We start from the raw sequence: 17,237 nt of genomic DNA on the forward strand, positions 1-17,237 counted from the left end.
GTTAAGCTGTTAATCTGTGATGCAAAAGACTCCCCGACCGATTCCGGAGACGAGGATACGAACGAGGTTGAGGAACAAAAGGAGACAAAGCTGAAAGATGACACGCTGATCGCAAGATACGATGCGGGAGAGTTTGGTCAGCTTGTGTTCTTGCAGGGGTTTACAACAGAGGAGCGGAGGCATCCGAGGGAGGTGAAGCGTCTACTAAACTATCATCGTTTGGCATGCAACGTGCTATCCAAGAGCAACAAAGTGAGAAAGCTGGCGGAATGGAATTTGGAACTGATCACGTCGATTTTCGTGTGTTGGCAATGGAAGCGTCAAGTGGACGATATCATAAAGGTACATGATGAGATTGGCATGGCGTTAGTATTGGTCACAGCTAAATCTAGTTCAACTTTGATGTACGTGATTCATGCAGATCTAATCCATGCAAGGGAGATTGTCGTCGCACGAATGGGAAAGCCTTGTTGGGCATCAAAGTTCAGGAGAAGGCATGTCATTGAGAGACATAGTTGAAAAAGCTCGCACTCGAGTGCAGTGCTCGGGAAAAACCATTTTTTGAACCATGTCGTATAAGGACCTGTTCTCATTCCCACCGGTGTCTTCAAAAAACCACCTGGAATTTAATTACAAGCTTTCACATGGCTAGGACTTTAAATGGAGTATTTGTTTTCAACCATGAATTTAAGGGCAACATTTCACATGGGTTTTGTATTCAAGAGACACTTTAAGCTAGGATTATAAAGAGTAGTTCAATTATTAGCGAGTAATTATAAAATGCTAACACTAGACAATGCATGCTATATAATTGTCATTTTCAACCTATGATTTTCCAATGGCAAAACTTGCAGACAAAAAACAGATTTGCATCTGTTTTTATATGAAAGAACTTGTATTATAGAATTAAAAACATAATCGGATAGTTACATGAGCTCAAACTCTTAGCAGTTTATGAACATGGACAAAAGCAACATGCTTTGTCTCTGAAAACTTGCTTTTGATAGACCTTAAAGACCATTTGTTTGAAATTTCTCAACAGATTTGCATAACTAGCACTCTCTTTTCCTCTCATAACTCTCAAGTTTAACATCTTTTCTTCCCATACATAAAGCATTTTAGTATCAACCCATGTGAACTAATTGCCAACAATCCACTTTGAGATTGCTCTCATCCTCTTTGCTTGTTATAGTTGAAAGCTGTTGTTCCCATAAAGTATTTGGATGTGAGAACCTGCAAACAATAAACCGTAGGAAATTTACATGGTACAGCTGGAAGGCTTTGAAGAAAAGGGCAAAGAGCATTTGGTTTGCAAGCTGAAAAATACTCTATGGCCTTAAGCAAGTACTTAGAGAATGGTATCAAAAGTTTGATGCTTTCGTTCTGTCCTAGTGTTTTACTATCTGAAAGTGAAATTTTTAGTTAATCTGATTTTGTAGCGTGTTAAACATTTTATAAAGTTTTCTTAAAGTGTTGCTTCTTACATATTTTTGAAATCTGATATTTTGTAGGCTTTTCTTTTGACACTTCCAAGGTTTAGTTGGATCTTTTACATGCTGAAAATGGTTTAGAATCTGCATAATTTGTCGAGTCATTTGAGTACATTATAGCCATATGTAATTTCAAATATTTCAACATCTAAGTAGTTTAATTCTAAATATCTCGTAATGTAATCTCGATTCTAAATATTATCATTTAATTCTAAATATCTTAGTATTTTAAATTTAATTAGAAAGGGTTGCATTTTAGCTTTGCATCTTATGTTTGGCGAGAGAACGAAGAGAAGCTTGCTACTTCATAGTTCTGCGAGAGAAAATAAACGTTTGCAATATCTTATGCAACCAGATTTCTTACCTTGGAACGTCGCCGCGAACAATTCTTTGAGCGAGCCCTTCCACAACAGCCGTCTTTCCCACTCCCGGCTCTCCAATCAAGATAGGATTGTTTTTCGTTCTCCTAGACAGAATTCGGACAACCTGTCGAATCTCATCGTCCCTTCCAATGACAGGATCAAGTTTCCCGGCTTGTTCCACCAGGTCGTTGCCATATGTCTTCAGAGCCTGAAAATTGGTATCGATCCCCATGCAAGAAAGCTGTCTTGACATCTATTTGCATAAGCTTCATATCCTCTGCTGCCACAAGTTCAAGTACTCCTCTAGGTGTGGTCATCTTCACAACTAGAGAGAAGATCTCATCAAAATCCACACCCTTCTCTTGCTTGAACCCTTTAGCAACGAAACGGGCCTTATACATAGGCACATGTGACCTTCATCTTGTAGACCCATTTATATGGCAATGCTTTCTTTCCATGTGGCAAAGAAACTAGTCCATCAATAAAGCATCCCATAAGGCAATCTGGGCCTATTAGTACATTCAACAAGGATCGCAATGCATCCAAGTGGCCTGTAAAGCATCCACTGCAACCCAATGCAAACCACAAATGAGCACACATGGCTCAAACTGCAACCAGAGTGATCTGCATAAGGGATGTTCCCAAAATCACAGCCCCACGACAGTGACCGCTACGAAAAATAGGACCTGAGATGCCTCAAAACATGGGCATCATTACATAATCGAACTTAACATGAAAATCTACAAACATCTCTCTTCTGTTGGAACTCCAAAATCCCAACCGATGAATGGGAAACGGGGAGTCAACCCTTGCAATTGACCTGTAATTAAAAAATCAAAGGTTTGAACCTTTGAATGGATTTTTGACAGAGAAATAGACAATTCGATGTCTCAGAGAGATGGAACTTTTTCAAATCTCCATGGAATTTTCCCATGGCAATGACCGCTACTGAAAATAGGACCTAAGATGCCTCAAAACATGGACGCCACTGCATAATCAAACTCAACAAGACAATATGCAAATATCTCTCTTCTGTTGGAACTCCAAAATCCCAATCGATGAATGGAAAATGGGGAGTTAACCCTTGTAATTAACCTGTAATACAAAAACCAAAGGTTTGAACCTTTGAATGGATTTTTGATAGAGAAACAGACTATTCGACGTCTCAGAGAGATGAAACTTCTCATTCTACTCTTGATTAGTCATTTTTCCTCCTCTTCATTCATGTTTTTCTTACACCTACAAAAATCTCTTAGAGAAAACTTCCGTCCAAGCTCTATTCATCCCTCTTCTCTCCTCTTTCGTTATCACTTTCATTCATCCGTATATTACTGCTCTCTTCTTAGAAACTAGAGGTACGACCCAATTCTTCTCAGAAGTACGAAAAAAGGGTGTTCTATCATTTCACATCTTTCTCTTCCTTATTGGAGCATAGAGCATAGGGTGCTCTTAGAAACCAAAGGTGCAACCTGATTCTTTCAAAAAGAAGTACAAAAAAAGGTTGTTCTATCATTTTTGCCTCTTTCTCTACCTTATTAGAGCATAGAGAATCAACTTCAGAAGAAAGAACACATAGTTTCAAGGTAATGAAGTGATTTTGCTTTGAAAATTGTCTCTTTATTACGTTTTGTCTCACAATTCATCTATATGTTTGTTGCAAAAAGGTAGAGAGGAAGAGAAGATAGAGGTGGATGATATTTAGAGCCATAACATTATTTCAATCTTCTTTGGTAGAGGAGAGACACAGAGAGGGAAGGAGAGAGGGAGAGGGCTAGAGAGGAGGGACATAGAGAGGGAAGGAGAGGGAGAGGGAAGGAGAGGGAGAGGGCTAGAGAGGAGAGAGAGAGAGAGAGAGAGAGAGAGAGAGAGAGAGAGAGAGAGAGATTATATTTGAAATTGCTCTTTATCCATGGGTTCTTTAACTTTCTTTGCTTGCCATCATATGCTCCATCAACGAATGCTTTCCAATCCAGCTTGACGATTGCCATATTTTTGTATGATCTCTTAAAAAGAAATATCTATGCCGTGGTTTGCTAGAGATTGCAAGGTCACTTTTCTGTTTAGCAAGAGTTTTCTAACTTTATGGAAGTTGACAAAAGCAACAATCATTTGAAGGAATCATCCTATAGGCAGAGCAATTGTAGGCTTACTATTTCTACTAAGAGGTCGAAATGCCCTTTTAGGCCATCGAAGTACCACGCGGCTTTAAAAAAATGCAAAGCTTTTTCTGTAAAGGGGGAGAGGGTGTGTATGGGTGGGCTTTGGAAGGGGCGGAGGGGGGGGGCAAGGGGTTTCTTTTTTTTTTGGAAAGGAGGGAGGGTGTATGGGTGGGGGTCGGTGGGTTTGGAGGGCTCGGGGAGGGGGGTTGTTTTTTTTAAAGGGTGTGGGTTAGTGGGTTAGGGAGGGAGAGTTTAGGGGTTTTTCTTTTTTTGGGTGGGTGAGTGCATGGGTTTAGCGAGGGACGTGGGGTTAAGGCGGCTTCTTTTTCTTGGAAGGGGGGGAGAGCCTTTAGGGGGTCTCCTTTTTGGCCCTGCAAGGGGTCTTCCATAAAGTGTGTAGATGCTAGGATTTGTTTGATGAAAGTCTCGTTGACCTTCTTTTTTCCTTGGTTAGGGGAGTGGTAGTGTGAGGTTAGTGGGTTACTGTCTTAATGTCACGGTTTAGTTAGTAATGCTAAGCTAGTCGTGAGTTGAGGGTTATAAGATTTAGGGTGGAAACCCTAATGCTTTCTTTACTAGAAGCTGCTCTCATCAATGGAGCCGTTGTGCTCCTGCTGGTGCCTCCTTCCCTACCTATCATGTCGCCTCCTTCACTGTCTATCATGCCGTCATGCTCTCTGCCTCTGCGTGCTTTACCTAGAATTCTTTGCCTTTCATCCTTGCTCTCATGCTGCTGTGAGCGTGAATGCTTGGGTGGCCGAATGCCATTGTAAGGAGCTGTAGCTACTGGAGTTTTCTCCATCAATGACTGTGTGGTGCTGATCCTTGATACGCTCTGGAGGTCCTTCTTACCTGGATATACTTTGGAGTGGACGCTTTTAGATCGGTCTTCTTATGGATAGCTATATTCATCGTCGATCATTTATGAATCTACTTTGGCTGAGATCCCATCCTTTAGTGTGGAGCCATATTTCCTTCCCGAGACAACAATCTCCAAGCACAAGGACCTGCAAGGACCTTATCAATAAAGGAGAAGGGAACCAACTCCCGTTATTCACATTGGCAATCACCATCATCAAGATTGGGACGTCTTTCAAGCAACATAACGAGTTGATAATTGGATACTGTCCTCTTGCCAATGACCTTATAACGATGAGGTCCACATGGTTTTGATTGGATACTAGTCTTCCTTCTCATTAGAGTGCATTGCCACATTCTGCTTATGTTGATGTCTCTCCTCTAGCTCACCTTATGGACCGGTAAACGACCAAAAACCAAGCGCAAACCCTCACCATAGCATCTGCTATTACTAGACATTCTCTCGAAACTACCACCACCCATACCTAGAACTCTCTTCTGGAGACGCTGCTAGTATGGACGAGAATTTACAATACCACATGCACGATGAATCGTAGTAAACCCCGGTTTTTCTAGCCCTAAGTAGCAAACGAGGCAACATTCGAGCCTGCTGGGCATCTCCATCTCCATCCGAATAAGAACACAATCAAGACATACTATTTCGTAAAAACACATGCGGAGAACATAAGCGACAACACATCCTTCTCCAAACACCCCGAAACTCTCGTTTCTGCGAACTCAGCGCCGCGCATAACACCCACAGATGACTACCTAAAGACGACGAAGAACAAGCACAGACCAACACCACCCTACATAACCACCACACTAGAAAACACCAGAAGCGCGCAGCAAAGGTCAGAGAGCACAACAACCTTTACTAACTACAACACCGCCCACTCGAAACCTAACCTAACCTAATGCTAACCCTACGTTCCCGCTAACCGGGTCCTTAAATACCCAAAACCCAACCGGACCTAGCCACAACGCTGACCCTACGTTCCCACTAACCCCGTCAAAGTTGACCGGCTACACAGGAATAGCCATTTTCCTAACCCAACCCCCCAAAAAATCAACCTATCCCTAAGACCCTTGCAAAGCCAAAAAAAGATGTATGAACACTTCATCCATTGAAAATCTCTTCCTCTTCATTTCTCCCAAAAAAATTTGAAAATTGGCCTTTCAACTTAGCACAATGACCAACTATGTGAATAAACACTTCCTCTCATACTAAGTTGGATAGCTATTGTGGCGCTAATCATTAATAGGGTGAAACTAACATATCCTTTACTGTCTAAACAAGGCTCATGTTCCCTATTGGTGGTAAACGATCCAACAATTGGAGAATTCTTCTCCACAATGATAAAAAGAGCCAACATCAAAGGCACACCACTATTAATGAATGGCTGTTAGAACCCAATAATCCTTGTGGTACAATTTGACACATCTTCCCTCATATTAAGTTGGATAGCTATTGTGGTGTTGCTCATTAGTAGGGTAAAACTAACCTATCCTGTGACTATAAATAGGGCTCATGTTCCCCCTTGGTAAACAATCCAATAGTTGGAGAATTTCTTCTCCACAACAATAAGAAGAGCCAACATCAAAGGAACACCACTATTAATGCTTGGCTGTTAGAACCAAATAATGCATGTGTTACCATTTGAAACCTCTAACTTCAAAATCGAAAACACTAAAGGATTGATAGGCCATGCTTTCACACTTTGCATTCATACTAAAAGTCAAAATTAAATGAGCTATTGCCCTTTCGTTCCACAAGACATTTTTGTTCCAAGCAAATTGGTATGCAAGAAAGGTTGTATATATTATGCAAGGAAAGAAACCACCTTCCATGTTTAGTTGGGAGCATCTAGCACACTAGAACCTAAGCACCATGAGACAATTATGCACAAGGCAACCATAAATTCGAAAACATCAATATGACTACATGTGGGCAATGCAAAAGTAACTTTGTCTACTAAATTGCCAATTATGTATGCCAATAATTGTTTGGAGACCAAATTTGTAGATCTTGCTCCAAAAGAGAAAACTCTCTTGAAAACACTTGCTCTACGAATCATCTATCTTTTTCCTTGAGTGGGAAGCATGGTTGCGATCTTGCAAATGGATCAATGATGATGAGCTTGACAAGGGTGTGGAGGCACTTTTGTGCAAACCTTATCTAAGCTAGCCCACAGTGTAAAGAAGAGCAACCACCACTCATCTAGCATCCAAAGATTTGGGCTTTGGAGAAGATCATCCTAAGAATCATAAAGTAATCGGTTGGCCATTGTGGAATAATGGCCTAGCCCTATCCATAAACCCAAAGGTGGTGTTTAAGCATCTTAGCACTTAGGTGCACATGATAAGTGTAATATGACAAATATAGAAGCCTAGAGAGGTCTTAAACATGTAGATGATGACCTTTCCAACACTTTAGATGACCTTAATCAATCTCCATGATTGAAATCTTGACTTTCTATTATCATTTCAATAAAAAGCATATTAATGCTTGAGCAACTAATTTTGTCCAATCCACATTTGAACTTAGCTATAACCAAACCCCAAGTTAAAAATACAAGTTTTAGTAACAAGACAAAAACAAGTTTTCTCCCTATTCAACCATGTTAACCATTTATAGCTTGTCAATTGTAAAATAGATCAAAGGCACATCATGAGAATTTCAATATGCATGTTATATCACAAACCAAAACATTAAGTTTTTCAAACCCATCAAAATTGTTTCAATCTAAGGTCTTAACAAAGTCTAATTTGAAAGCCTAGAACTATTGCTAGAGAATTAACATAATATCATGTGCAATATACTTATAAACTAAGCAATGTAAAGACACTCCCAAAATTCACAATGAAAATTTCATATGGTTATTTGTATCATCATGTTATTACTGTTCCCTGTGTTCAAATATGTACCATCCTTTGCAAAATATTAACCAAATAAAATCAACTCTTTATTATGTAAAGCCACTTGCCAAAAAAGTACAATCAACCTTTCATTTGGTTTGCTTGCTTCTACCATGCTATCATTAGAAAATAGAAATTTAAAAATCTTAATCATGGTATAAATAATTCATATTGATTAATCCTCTTAAATGTGTGAAAAGAAAATAAATAATATTATGTTTTCCTTTCCATTGGATTAAAAAGTGTCTATCTATGTACTGCAATTGATAAACTATGCATTTGATCAACCTAGTCCAAATGTAATATTACCAATATATGATTTGAAGAGATCAAGCTTTATAGTGTGAGAACAAGTACGTTTCTACCTCATTTGGGATAGTTGCATAGTTCCAATGTACAAGTAGGTCATTTTTAAAGAGTCCCAACTTCAAAAGTTTCAAGACCTTTCCCTCTAGTGTACTAGTACTCACAAATGTAGAGTTGTAGAACGATCACAAAAACAATCATGATCACAAAAGTAGTCATCAAGACTAGCTTTAAAAGGCTCATGCAATTATCTTTGCCATAATCCTATAAATCTTCTTCATAAAGTTCATCTAAAATCCTTGCTCATTTTGAAAATGGACTAAGACAACAAGCCCACAATTTTTTATTTACAAGCTTTGATTTTATACTATGGCTTGAGGTTACTTATAGACTTGAAAGTATCATATTAAATAAAGAAATCATGCTTCAGCCCCAGACATGGTCACAACAATTTTTCGAGCGCTTCCATTGTCCCTATGTTCACATAGCCATATGCCCTGCAAGCCACCCTTATCTTAGAACCAATCTCTCTCTCTCTCTCTCTCTCTCTCTCTCTCTCTCTCTCTCTCAGCTCTCAGATTACAAGCGGTTCCCCTCTCTAAAATTTCAAGCCATGTGTCACAGAATTGGGGCCATAATTAGCAGTTAGCTACATTTACATCAATTTCCCCAGTCACGTTTTGATGGTACCCAGATATATTTGGCATTTACTTTTATTGTTTCTGCTGCAAAACTTCTAATTATACACGCGGATCCTTGTCCTCTTGTGTGTTTTTTATCTCATAATACTTGTTAAAGGGAACTCTATAATCCTCACATTTCTAGCCCTTTCAGCAGCATCAAAGCCTTTCACTAGTAAATGTAGGGCCCTTCTCCAGGAATACCACTTGCAATTCCAAAATATCATATTGTGTGTCCCTCTCAATCTGGGTTTCATTATTTTGAAATAGCCTTCCATCCACTCAATCTGGGTTCCATTATTTTGATATAGCCTTGCATCCACTGTACTCTGGATCTGCGAGCTACTATCATTCTCTTCCTTGCCTCCTATTCTTTTGTAACGAAATCCTCTTCTATAAAACTAGACCCCAGATCTGTGAGTTACTATCATTCTCTTCCTTTCCTCCTACTTCTTTTGTAATGAAATCCTCTCTGTAAAACTTATCTTAATCCTTCTTTCTTCTTTTTAATTTATTTTTTGTCCTACAAACCCGCCGTCCACCAGCGGAACCATCAGAGCAAACCAGCAGGTGACATATAGATCTCAGACATGTTCCAGAGACATCAGGGGCACTACAGACTTCAGCCCATCTCCCTCATGCGTTCTAGCTATAAGATGTAATTTGTTACCATTTTTTTTTTAAGTTTTCTTTGCACTACACATTGTAGAGGGGTAACAGACACCTCTAGTTCCCTTATATGGGATATATTAGCATGACGTAGTTCAGATTCTGGGTTCATAGGCCTTTTCAGCCTTCTAAAGACATAAGTAAATCTTTCTTTCTTTTCCCTAAGTTTAACCTCTTTCTTCTCTGTTACCGTTGCATCTTTTTTATGGTAGCTTCACAACATTATAACAACCACAAAAAGATGTCTAAGGGTGGAAAAGTAGATATGTGAAATGTTTCAAAAAAACTTGAGAAGTTTTGAAACGCATGTTTGCACTTTCTGGCTCAAAAACGTGTATAATATGTCTCACATGTATATAGTATATATAAATTATGCAAATGATGCTAAACATGTAGTTTCTCAACTATACAGCCTTACAGAATGGCATACACTCCCCGCTCCAGGCCCCCTCTCCTCCCCTCTCCTCTCTTCCTCTCCTCCTCTCCTCGTCCCCCTCTCCTCTACTCCTCTCCTCCCCCTCTCCTCCACTCCTCCTCTCCTCTATCCTCCCCTCCTCTCCCCTCCTCCTCCTTGCTGCCCCCTTGCTGACGACTCCTTGGCTTCTTCTTCTCTCTACCTTCTTCCTTCACCCACTCCTTTATCTGGAGTACCCCTATTCTCTTATAGGAGTCTCCTGGGTTTCAGGAAAGAGGACGGAGTTTTTTATTTTTTGTGTTTGAATCGGCCAACACACCTCGATTGACGAATGGGTTCCCATTCAGTCAATCCATCTCCGCTCACACCGGCCGCAAGAACCGTCACTTTCACAAAAGACGAGCTGTAGCAGTTGCAAAAGGATTTGGAGCATGAGTGTTCCACGACTCTCTTCGCACGCATTCATGTCTCACACCCCTCCAAGTCACAAGCTAGAGATTGGATGCTAGCGGCGCTTCCTCAGGACCTCGCCCCCCACCTCAAGGATGTTCGTTTGTTGGGACGGGGTTTCTTTCAGGTGTGCCTAGATTCCCCGGACGTCACGACAGACTTGCTACAGGCCAGGTTTCTACTTCTAGGCTACAAGAGGATTTTTTTGTTTCCTTTTCGACTGGGATTGGACCCAGTTGAAGAGGACAAGCAGGGAGTTTCTGTTTTCATCAGGTTCCCTGGTCTTCCCTCAGTTTATCACCGGCTTCTTTTAGTTATTGGCGAGAGGTTTGGTGCGGTAGTAGAGATCCCCCCTCCCCCTGGCGAGCCCTCTTCGGCTGCTGAGGCGGTAAGGATGGATGGGGTACCCAGGGTTAGGGTCATTGTTCACGACCCCAATATTTCAAATGACCACATCATGCTACAGCAACCCGATGGGTCTTTCTTCCGCCAGAGATTCGAGGTTGCAGGTCAACAAGACCAGTGCAAGATTTGAGGATCCTCGGGGCACTTCGCCAGAGATTGCCCAAAGAAGAAAGAGGCCAGAAAGCAACCAGCTCGTACTAGCTTACGACAGAGAGCAAGAGCAGGACCTACTGCTCCACAGACACGGCCTCAGACACGGGCTCCCCCCCCTCCTAGGGCTACTCGAGTCCCTTCGGCACCCCGCACCACCTCTGGCCCACGGTGGGTTCCGGTCGCGGTTAGGCCCTCTACTTTAATTCACACCTCCACCTCTTCGGAGGCTACCCCTTTGGAGCCTCGGGAGGAGACTAGTGTTCAGGAGCCATAGTTACACGAAACGGCCGTTTCGTGGTAGGAAACGGAAACGAAGAAACGCCGTTTCGTAAAAAACCTGTTTTTGCCCTAGACCCCCAAAATCGCGATTTCGCCGCCTGGCTCCTTTTTTCGCCGCCTCTCACCCATTGCACTCCTTCTGTGCATCCTTGCTACTCTCTCCACCTTCTCTAAGCTCTCTCCATCCCTCCATCCTTTGCTCTTGGACTACCCATCCCGTTTTCCTGGGACCTCCATCCTTCTCTCTCCATCCTCTTCATCTGGAGATGGTGCTAGTACTTCAGTTGCACCCGATGGTCCTGATCCTGATATTGATGATTCTTCTTCAGACGGTGACAAAGATGCCTCAAGCTCATTTGAGGAGGCAGAGGATGACGATGACGAGGAGTCCATGGATGATGCAGATGATCAGTAGTGATGTGCCTTGGTCCTTGTCACTTGACTATGACTGTACAGACTACAGTGCTAGCCTACTCCTAGTCATAACACTTCAGATGCATCATGCATGCAGCCTACAGGCTGCAGCATGATGCATCTTGATTCCTAGACTATGTTATTTCTTTTTTTATGATAGTAGATACAGTACTTACTACTGAGTATACTTTGGACCTTGGTGCCAGGTGGCAGCTGCTTTTTTTCATGTCATCCATGGGTGCTTTTATTTTGATTCTTGCATGACTCATGACTCATGACTCATGATCATAAAATTTGTGGATCATGAATCATGATCATCTATGGAGTCTGGACATTGGATGCTTTCAAGTTTCAAGTTTCAAGTTTCAACAACTTGTGTGCTCACTGCTAAGTTTAAAGTACTCCAAACTTCTAAATTTCAGATTCTTGTAATGCCAAACTTGTTAGTCATGATACATGTTGATTTCAGATTATTGAAGCATCATTCAAGAATTTAGAATCATAGAGGCATGAATGATGCATTGATGCTTGAAGCTTTAAGTATAGATAATTGTATTATGTATGATTTGCACTCTATTGATAATTATATTATGTATAAGAAATAAATTTTTATACATAAATTGTATCATATTGCCGTTTCTTCCGTTTTCGTTTTGGCGGGGGCCGGAAACTCTGTTTCTTCCGTTTCCGTTTCGGCTGGTAACTATGTCAGGAGCCTTGTTCGACTCCACCCTTGGATCAAGCTGTACCTTCCTCAGCAGCCCAGGTTGTTGGCACCTCGTCCGCACCACTTTTCGATCAAGATCTAGTACAGGTGCCTCCCTCTTTGGACAGAGGGAAGGGGGTCTTACATTCTCTTCCTGCTTCGGTAGGAATCCTTCGTACCCCCTCCCCAGGACTGGCTCAGCAGAACTTATTTTCCGCTTTGGAGGACCTCTCTAGCCTCCCAGATGATGATTTTGTACCCTCTACTTTTGGAGAGCCGGTTATCGGCATCCCTCTTGAGAGATCCTTCTCTCTCTCACCTGTGGACTTTCCTCCCCTTGGACCTCGTGTGTATGGCAGGAGGTCTGCTCCGGTAGAGGTTTCCTTTTTCGCCACCAGGTCGGGTAAGGTATTCCAACACACTTCCTCCTGCCGATGAGGATAGCCAGTTGGAATATACAGGGACTGGGCGGCATCCCTCATCGCCATCGCAGACAGCTGATCAAGAATCGGCTCCATCCAGGTGTTTCGGGTGGTTCCCTAGACATTCTTTTTCTTCAGGAACACAAACTGGATGTCAGAGATTGCTCCAAGTCAGGTAAGCTGCTCTCAGGCCGGACTTTTTGGCTTCCTGCCTTGGGAACCAGAGGAGGTACATGCATTTCAGTTTCAGATTCTATTCTCCCTCTGGTCATTGGACACGGTACCATAACCCCCTCCAGGGCCCAGTGGGTTTTACTTCTGATTGACGGACGTAAGGTTGGTTTCCTCAACCTCTATGCTCCGAACAACAGAGGGGACCGTGTTTTGTTTTGGAAAGAGTTGCTCTCGTGGGCTGACATTGCGGATTCGTGGATTATTGGAGGTGACTTTAACATGGTTGAGGCACCTTCGAATAAGAAAGGAGGCAGAGAAGGTGGTATCCACTCCCTTGAGAGAGCAGCCTGGAATGCCTTCTTGTTCAGGTTCAGCGGCAGAGATGTTTGGTCAAATGATGCATTTCTTATTTTGTTTTCCTGGTCGAACCATAGGGTGCAGATGCCTATCCATGCTCGAATTGACAGATTCTATGTGGGTGACTGGGCTCTTGATAGAGGGGGGACATTTTGCATTGCACCCGGTGTTTCCACTTCAGACCATTTTCCAGTAATTTTGTCCATCTCAGAGCCTCATCTGAGAGGACGGTCTCACACTATCAGGATCCCCGACGCCTTACACACGGATGAGACTCTCACAGAGGCAATGTTGGAGATTTGGGTTTCTCATATGCGGGGGGGGTGGCCGGTCCTTCACATGTGGCCACAGCACTTGCCAATATCAGCGACTTTTATCACTTCGTTGCTAGTGCTCGGCGAGGTGAGGTACTCAGGCGAGAGATCGGTATCCGCCGATAGTTGGCAGCCTTACAGAGGGAGGAGCAGAAACGACCATCAGATGCTTGGATATAGGAGCGCCTTGCTGAGGCAAGGGCTCACTTGCAGACCTTGCTTGATCAGAGAGCAGAGTATGCCTTCCATGCACAGGAGTCCTTTTGGATACACATGGGAGGGAAAGTCAATAAACACTTTTTCTCTACACTTGGTCCCAGACATAGTAGAAAGAGTGTCAGGCAGCTTATTGACTCTGACGGCGTTTTGCAGTCCCATCCGGAGACCGTCATGCACTTAGCGACAGCTTTCTATGCCTCCCTACTTTCCGCAGATCCGAACTCACAGGCCAGAGAGGTGGCTAGAGATGAAGTTTGGCAGAGTTTACCTGTGTTGGTTACCCCAGAGATGTTATGCTCACTTGATGCGCGCTTTACTAACACAGAATTGAAGACTGCTCTCTCTACCCTTCATAAGGGCAAATGCCCCGGTTCCGATGGTCTTACTCCTTTTTTTAATAGCCTTTTGGGATATGATAGGTGATCATATTACTTCAGCCCTGCAAGGCATTTGGGACTCGGGTGAGATGCCTGACTTACTGACCGAGGGACTCATTCACCTTATCCCGAAAGGTGGCAACAGGAATTTTGTATCCCATTGGAGACCCATCACTCTTTTGGACACTCTTTACAAAATCCTTGCCAAGGCGATCAGCATCCGATTACAGCCCCTTCTTCCATACCTCATCCATGATACTCAGACAAGGTTTGTGCATGGCAAGAGCATTTTGGATAATATCTTTTCCTTTTGGGAAGCCACAGAGTGGGCTATGCAGAGTGGGCAGAGGCTAGCAGTTCTACTCCTGGACTTCGAGAAAGCCTATGACAAAATAGATTGGGGTTTTCTTGAGGGCACTCTTCTACGGTTTGGATTTTCAGATGCTTGGATTAGAGGGGTGGCCTCCCTTTACAGATCAGCCCACAGCCAGGTTTTGATTGGAGGGGTGAGGGGTGACATGTTTCAGATTTCTAGATCAGTTCGTCAGGGATGCCCTTTAGCCCCCTTCCTCTTTCTTTTTGTGGTAGAAGCTATGAGTATCTTCCTTAGATCTCAAGCTGAGATTTTTGGGCTGAGATTGCCCTTGAGACAGAAGCAGGAGCTTCTTGACTCTGAGTTGGCTGATGACACTGCTATTTTTATTGAGGCCTCTTCGCAGTCACTTGATTCTTTCCGGACAGCCTTGGATATTTTTTGCTCAGCTGCAGGGGCACATATTAACTTGCATAAATCCTTTGGCTTTTGGATAAGTGATGAGGACACTCCAGGCTGGGGAGTTGACATTGGCTTTTCCTAGATTCAAAGGGGTGTTCCTATCAGGTATTTGGGATGCCAGGTAGGATTGGACATCTCTCCAGCACAGCAGTTTGCCCCAGTACTAGAAAGTATAAGGAAAAAGCTCCTTTTCTGGAGCTCTGCCAAACTCGACCTTGCATCTAGAGTTGTGGTAGTGAACCAGGTTCTCTTGGCCATCTCCTGGTTTGTGTGTTCTTGCTAGTGCCGGTCTAGGGATTGCATCACTCAGCTCATCAGACCAATCAGGAATTTTTTATGGAGTGGACTTGATGGCACAGCAGATGTTGCAGCAAGGGTGGCTTGGGAGACCATTATTCTCCCTACATGTGAAGTGGGCCTTAATGTCATTGACCCGGACTTGCAGTGCAGGGCATTGCTTTGTAAGGTGGTGGTGAGGGGACTCATGCCTGGGCAAGAACCTTGGAAGGATTTCTTTTTCGGACGCATTCAGGCTTGCACACCAACCTTGGGAGATGATTGGGTGGACAGCCCTCGCTGGATTTTCACTTCCGTCCCTCTCAGATCTCCTGCCTCTCCTCTCATGACTGCCATCCTGAAAGCTTGGGGGAGCTTCAGGAACACTCTTCGAAAGATTCCACCTTCTACCGTCGAAGAGATTGATAGGCAGCCGATCATTTGGCATGATAGTATTCTTGACGAGCATGCCAGACCACTGGGCACTTCCCATTACATGCAGTGGTCTAAATGGGAGAGACGCCCCGCCTACACAGTAGGCACTTGGAAAGCTTTTATCAGGCTACCTGAGGATTAGAGACTGCAGTCCGTGAGTCCTCTCAGAGGGGTAGCACGCAGGATTCAGCAGATAGGTACAGCCATCCCGGTGGAATGGACAGTTGAGTTGCCTATTACTTCCACCACTTGGATGGGGGCTTTTTCGAGGACATCAGTTCCTTTACAGGTGATCGCTCTCCGAGGTCTCGGGGAAGACGCACTGGTCTTTGACGTTGGGGATGGAGGTTTACTCTCTACATCCAAGGATGGCATTCTTCTTGAGGTTGCCTTTCAGCTTGTCAGGATTGCTGGTTTTGTGGACCATGGAGCGGGCTTGCAGTGGTACTTAGACCCCGACCCTCTGCTCTTAGCCTTGGGATCCTGGAGGTTGTGGTTATATGGAGGTGCACCTATCAGGTGCTTGCAATGGGACCCAGGAGAGTGGGAGTGGATAGATCATGGGCACCGAGAGGGGGGGATCCCCTTCTTTCGTTTCACTGTTGGTAATGCCAGGAGATTTCAGCTGAACAGTAAGGGTTGGATTCCCTCCAAAGCCCCCCATTGGGAAAGCTTCTTCATCACCGCAGATTTGCATAGAAATTTCTGGAGGAGGCTCTGGAAATCCCCCAGAAATAGAAAGATCACTCTTTTCTTTTGGCTTTCTATTCATGGAGGGATTGCAGTGAACCTGTGGAGATCACGATTTGGGGCTGATCCCACTTGTCCTCGATGTCATTCTGCAGAGGAGTCAGTGCGACATTGCCTTTGGGACTGCAGTCAGGCGAGGACTGTTTGGAAAGGGGTTGCTCGCATACTCAGCATCTTTCACACTTCCCCTTTCTTCATGACTTGGGGCTCGGTCGCATGGTTATCCCTTACCGGGCCCCAAGTGTTTTATGAGGGTGAGCCTTCTTCTTGGGCACTCTCGGTCCGCCGGCAGGTGATAGAGCCCTGCTCTCTTCAGGATGTACCACTTACTCCCTTCAGAGCTTCTCATGCTTCAGTGGACACCTCTTGGGAGATTTTGGCTAGCATTTCCTCTTGGCACATTTGGAGAGCCAGATGTACTGAGGCCTTGGATGGCACCCAGATACACCCAACACACGTGTTCACGGGTATCTCGACTGACACGGTTCACACTTTGATAGCCATATGGGCTAGCCGGGCCCTTCACGGGCAGCCTCTTCTAGAAGGACTATATTTCTTCGAGTTTGGAGGGGTTCTCCCTTTTTCTCGGAGGTTTCTACCGGATTGAGATGGCACTATCAGCCTCAATCCTTTCTTTTTGGCTCTTGAGCTTTTCGTGCATTGCATGATGTATCCCGTATGGAGCTTGCTCTAACGGTTTTTCTTTAATACTTAATAGAAGTCTCTTTTTGCCAAAAAAAAAAAAAAAAAAGAAAGAATGGCATACAATGTATTGAAGTGTGAGAAAAATGGAAGTGGGAGTGCAAAGGGACGAGTAAGATGCAAGCTGTAATTGAGATTGCAGCAACTTATAATGAGACACTACAATAGGGT

The 17,237-nt window shown here is 43.5% G+C and overlaps 1 protein-coding gene and 1 pseudogene across 5 annotated transcripts in view; both read right to left on the reverse strand.

The window, feature by feature from the left end:
* Positions 1-1,124: 1,124 nt before the first annotated feature.
* On the reverse strand, positions 1,125-2,084 carry LOC147891387 (chaperone protein ClpB1 pseudogene; annotated as a pseudogene).
* A 6,020-nt stretch (positions 2,085-8,104) lies between these two features.
* The window catches only part of LOC147891388 (secondary thiamine-phosphate synthase enzyme), a 36,263-nt gene continuing 27,130 nt past the window's right edge, over positions 8,105-17,237 (reverse strand). For 3 of the 5 annotated variants that reach the window (XM_087389590.1, XM_087389587.1, XM_087389589.1), the window contains one exon: positions 8,105-8,591. In XM_087389590.1, coding sequence (XP_087245716.1) covers positions 8,537-8,591 — 55 coding nt within the window. In that variant the 3' untranslated portion in view covers positions 8,105-8,536. The remainder of the gene's footprint in view (positions 8,592-17,237) is intronic. The other 2 variants (XM_087389588.1, XR_015542610.1) reach the window with 2 other exon arrangements.

This window comes from Dipteris shenzhenensis, chromosome 18 (assembly GCF_047967505.1).
Source record: "Dipteris shenzhenensis isolate YYH24624 ecotype China chromosome 18, Dip_SZ_1.0, whole genome shotgun sequence".
Lineage (NCBI taxonomy): Eukaryota > Viridiplantae > Streptophyta > Polypodiopsida > Gleicheniales > Dipteridaceae > Dipteris > Dipteris shenzhenensis.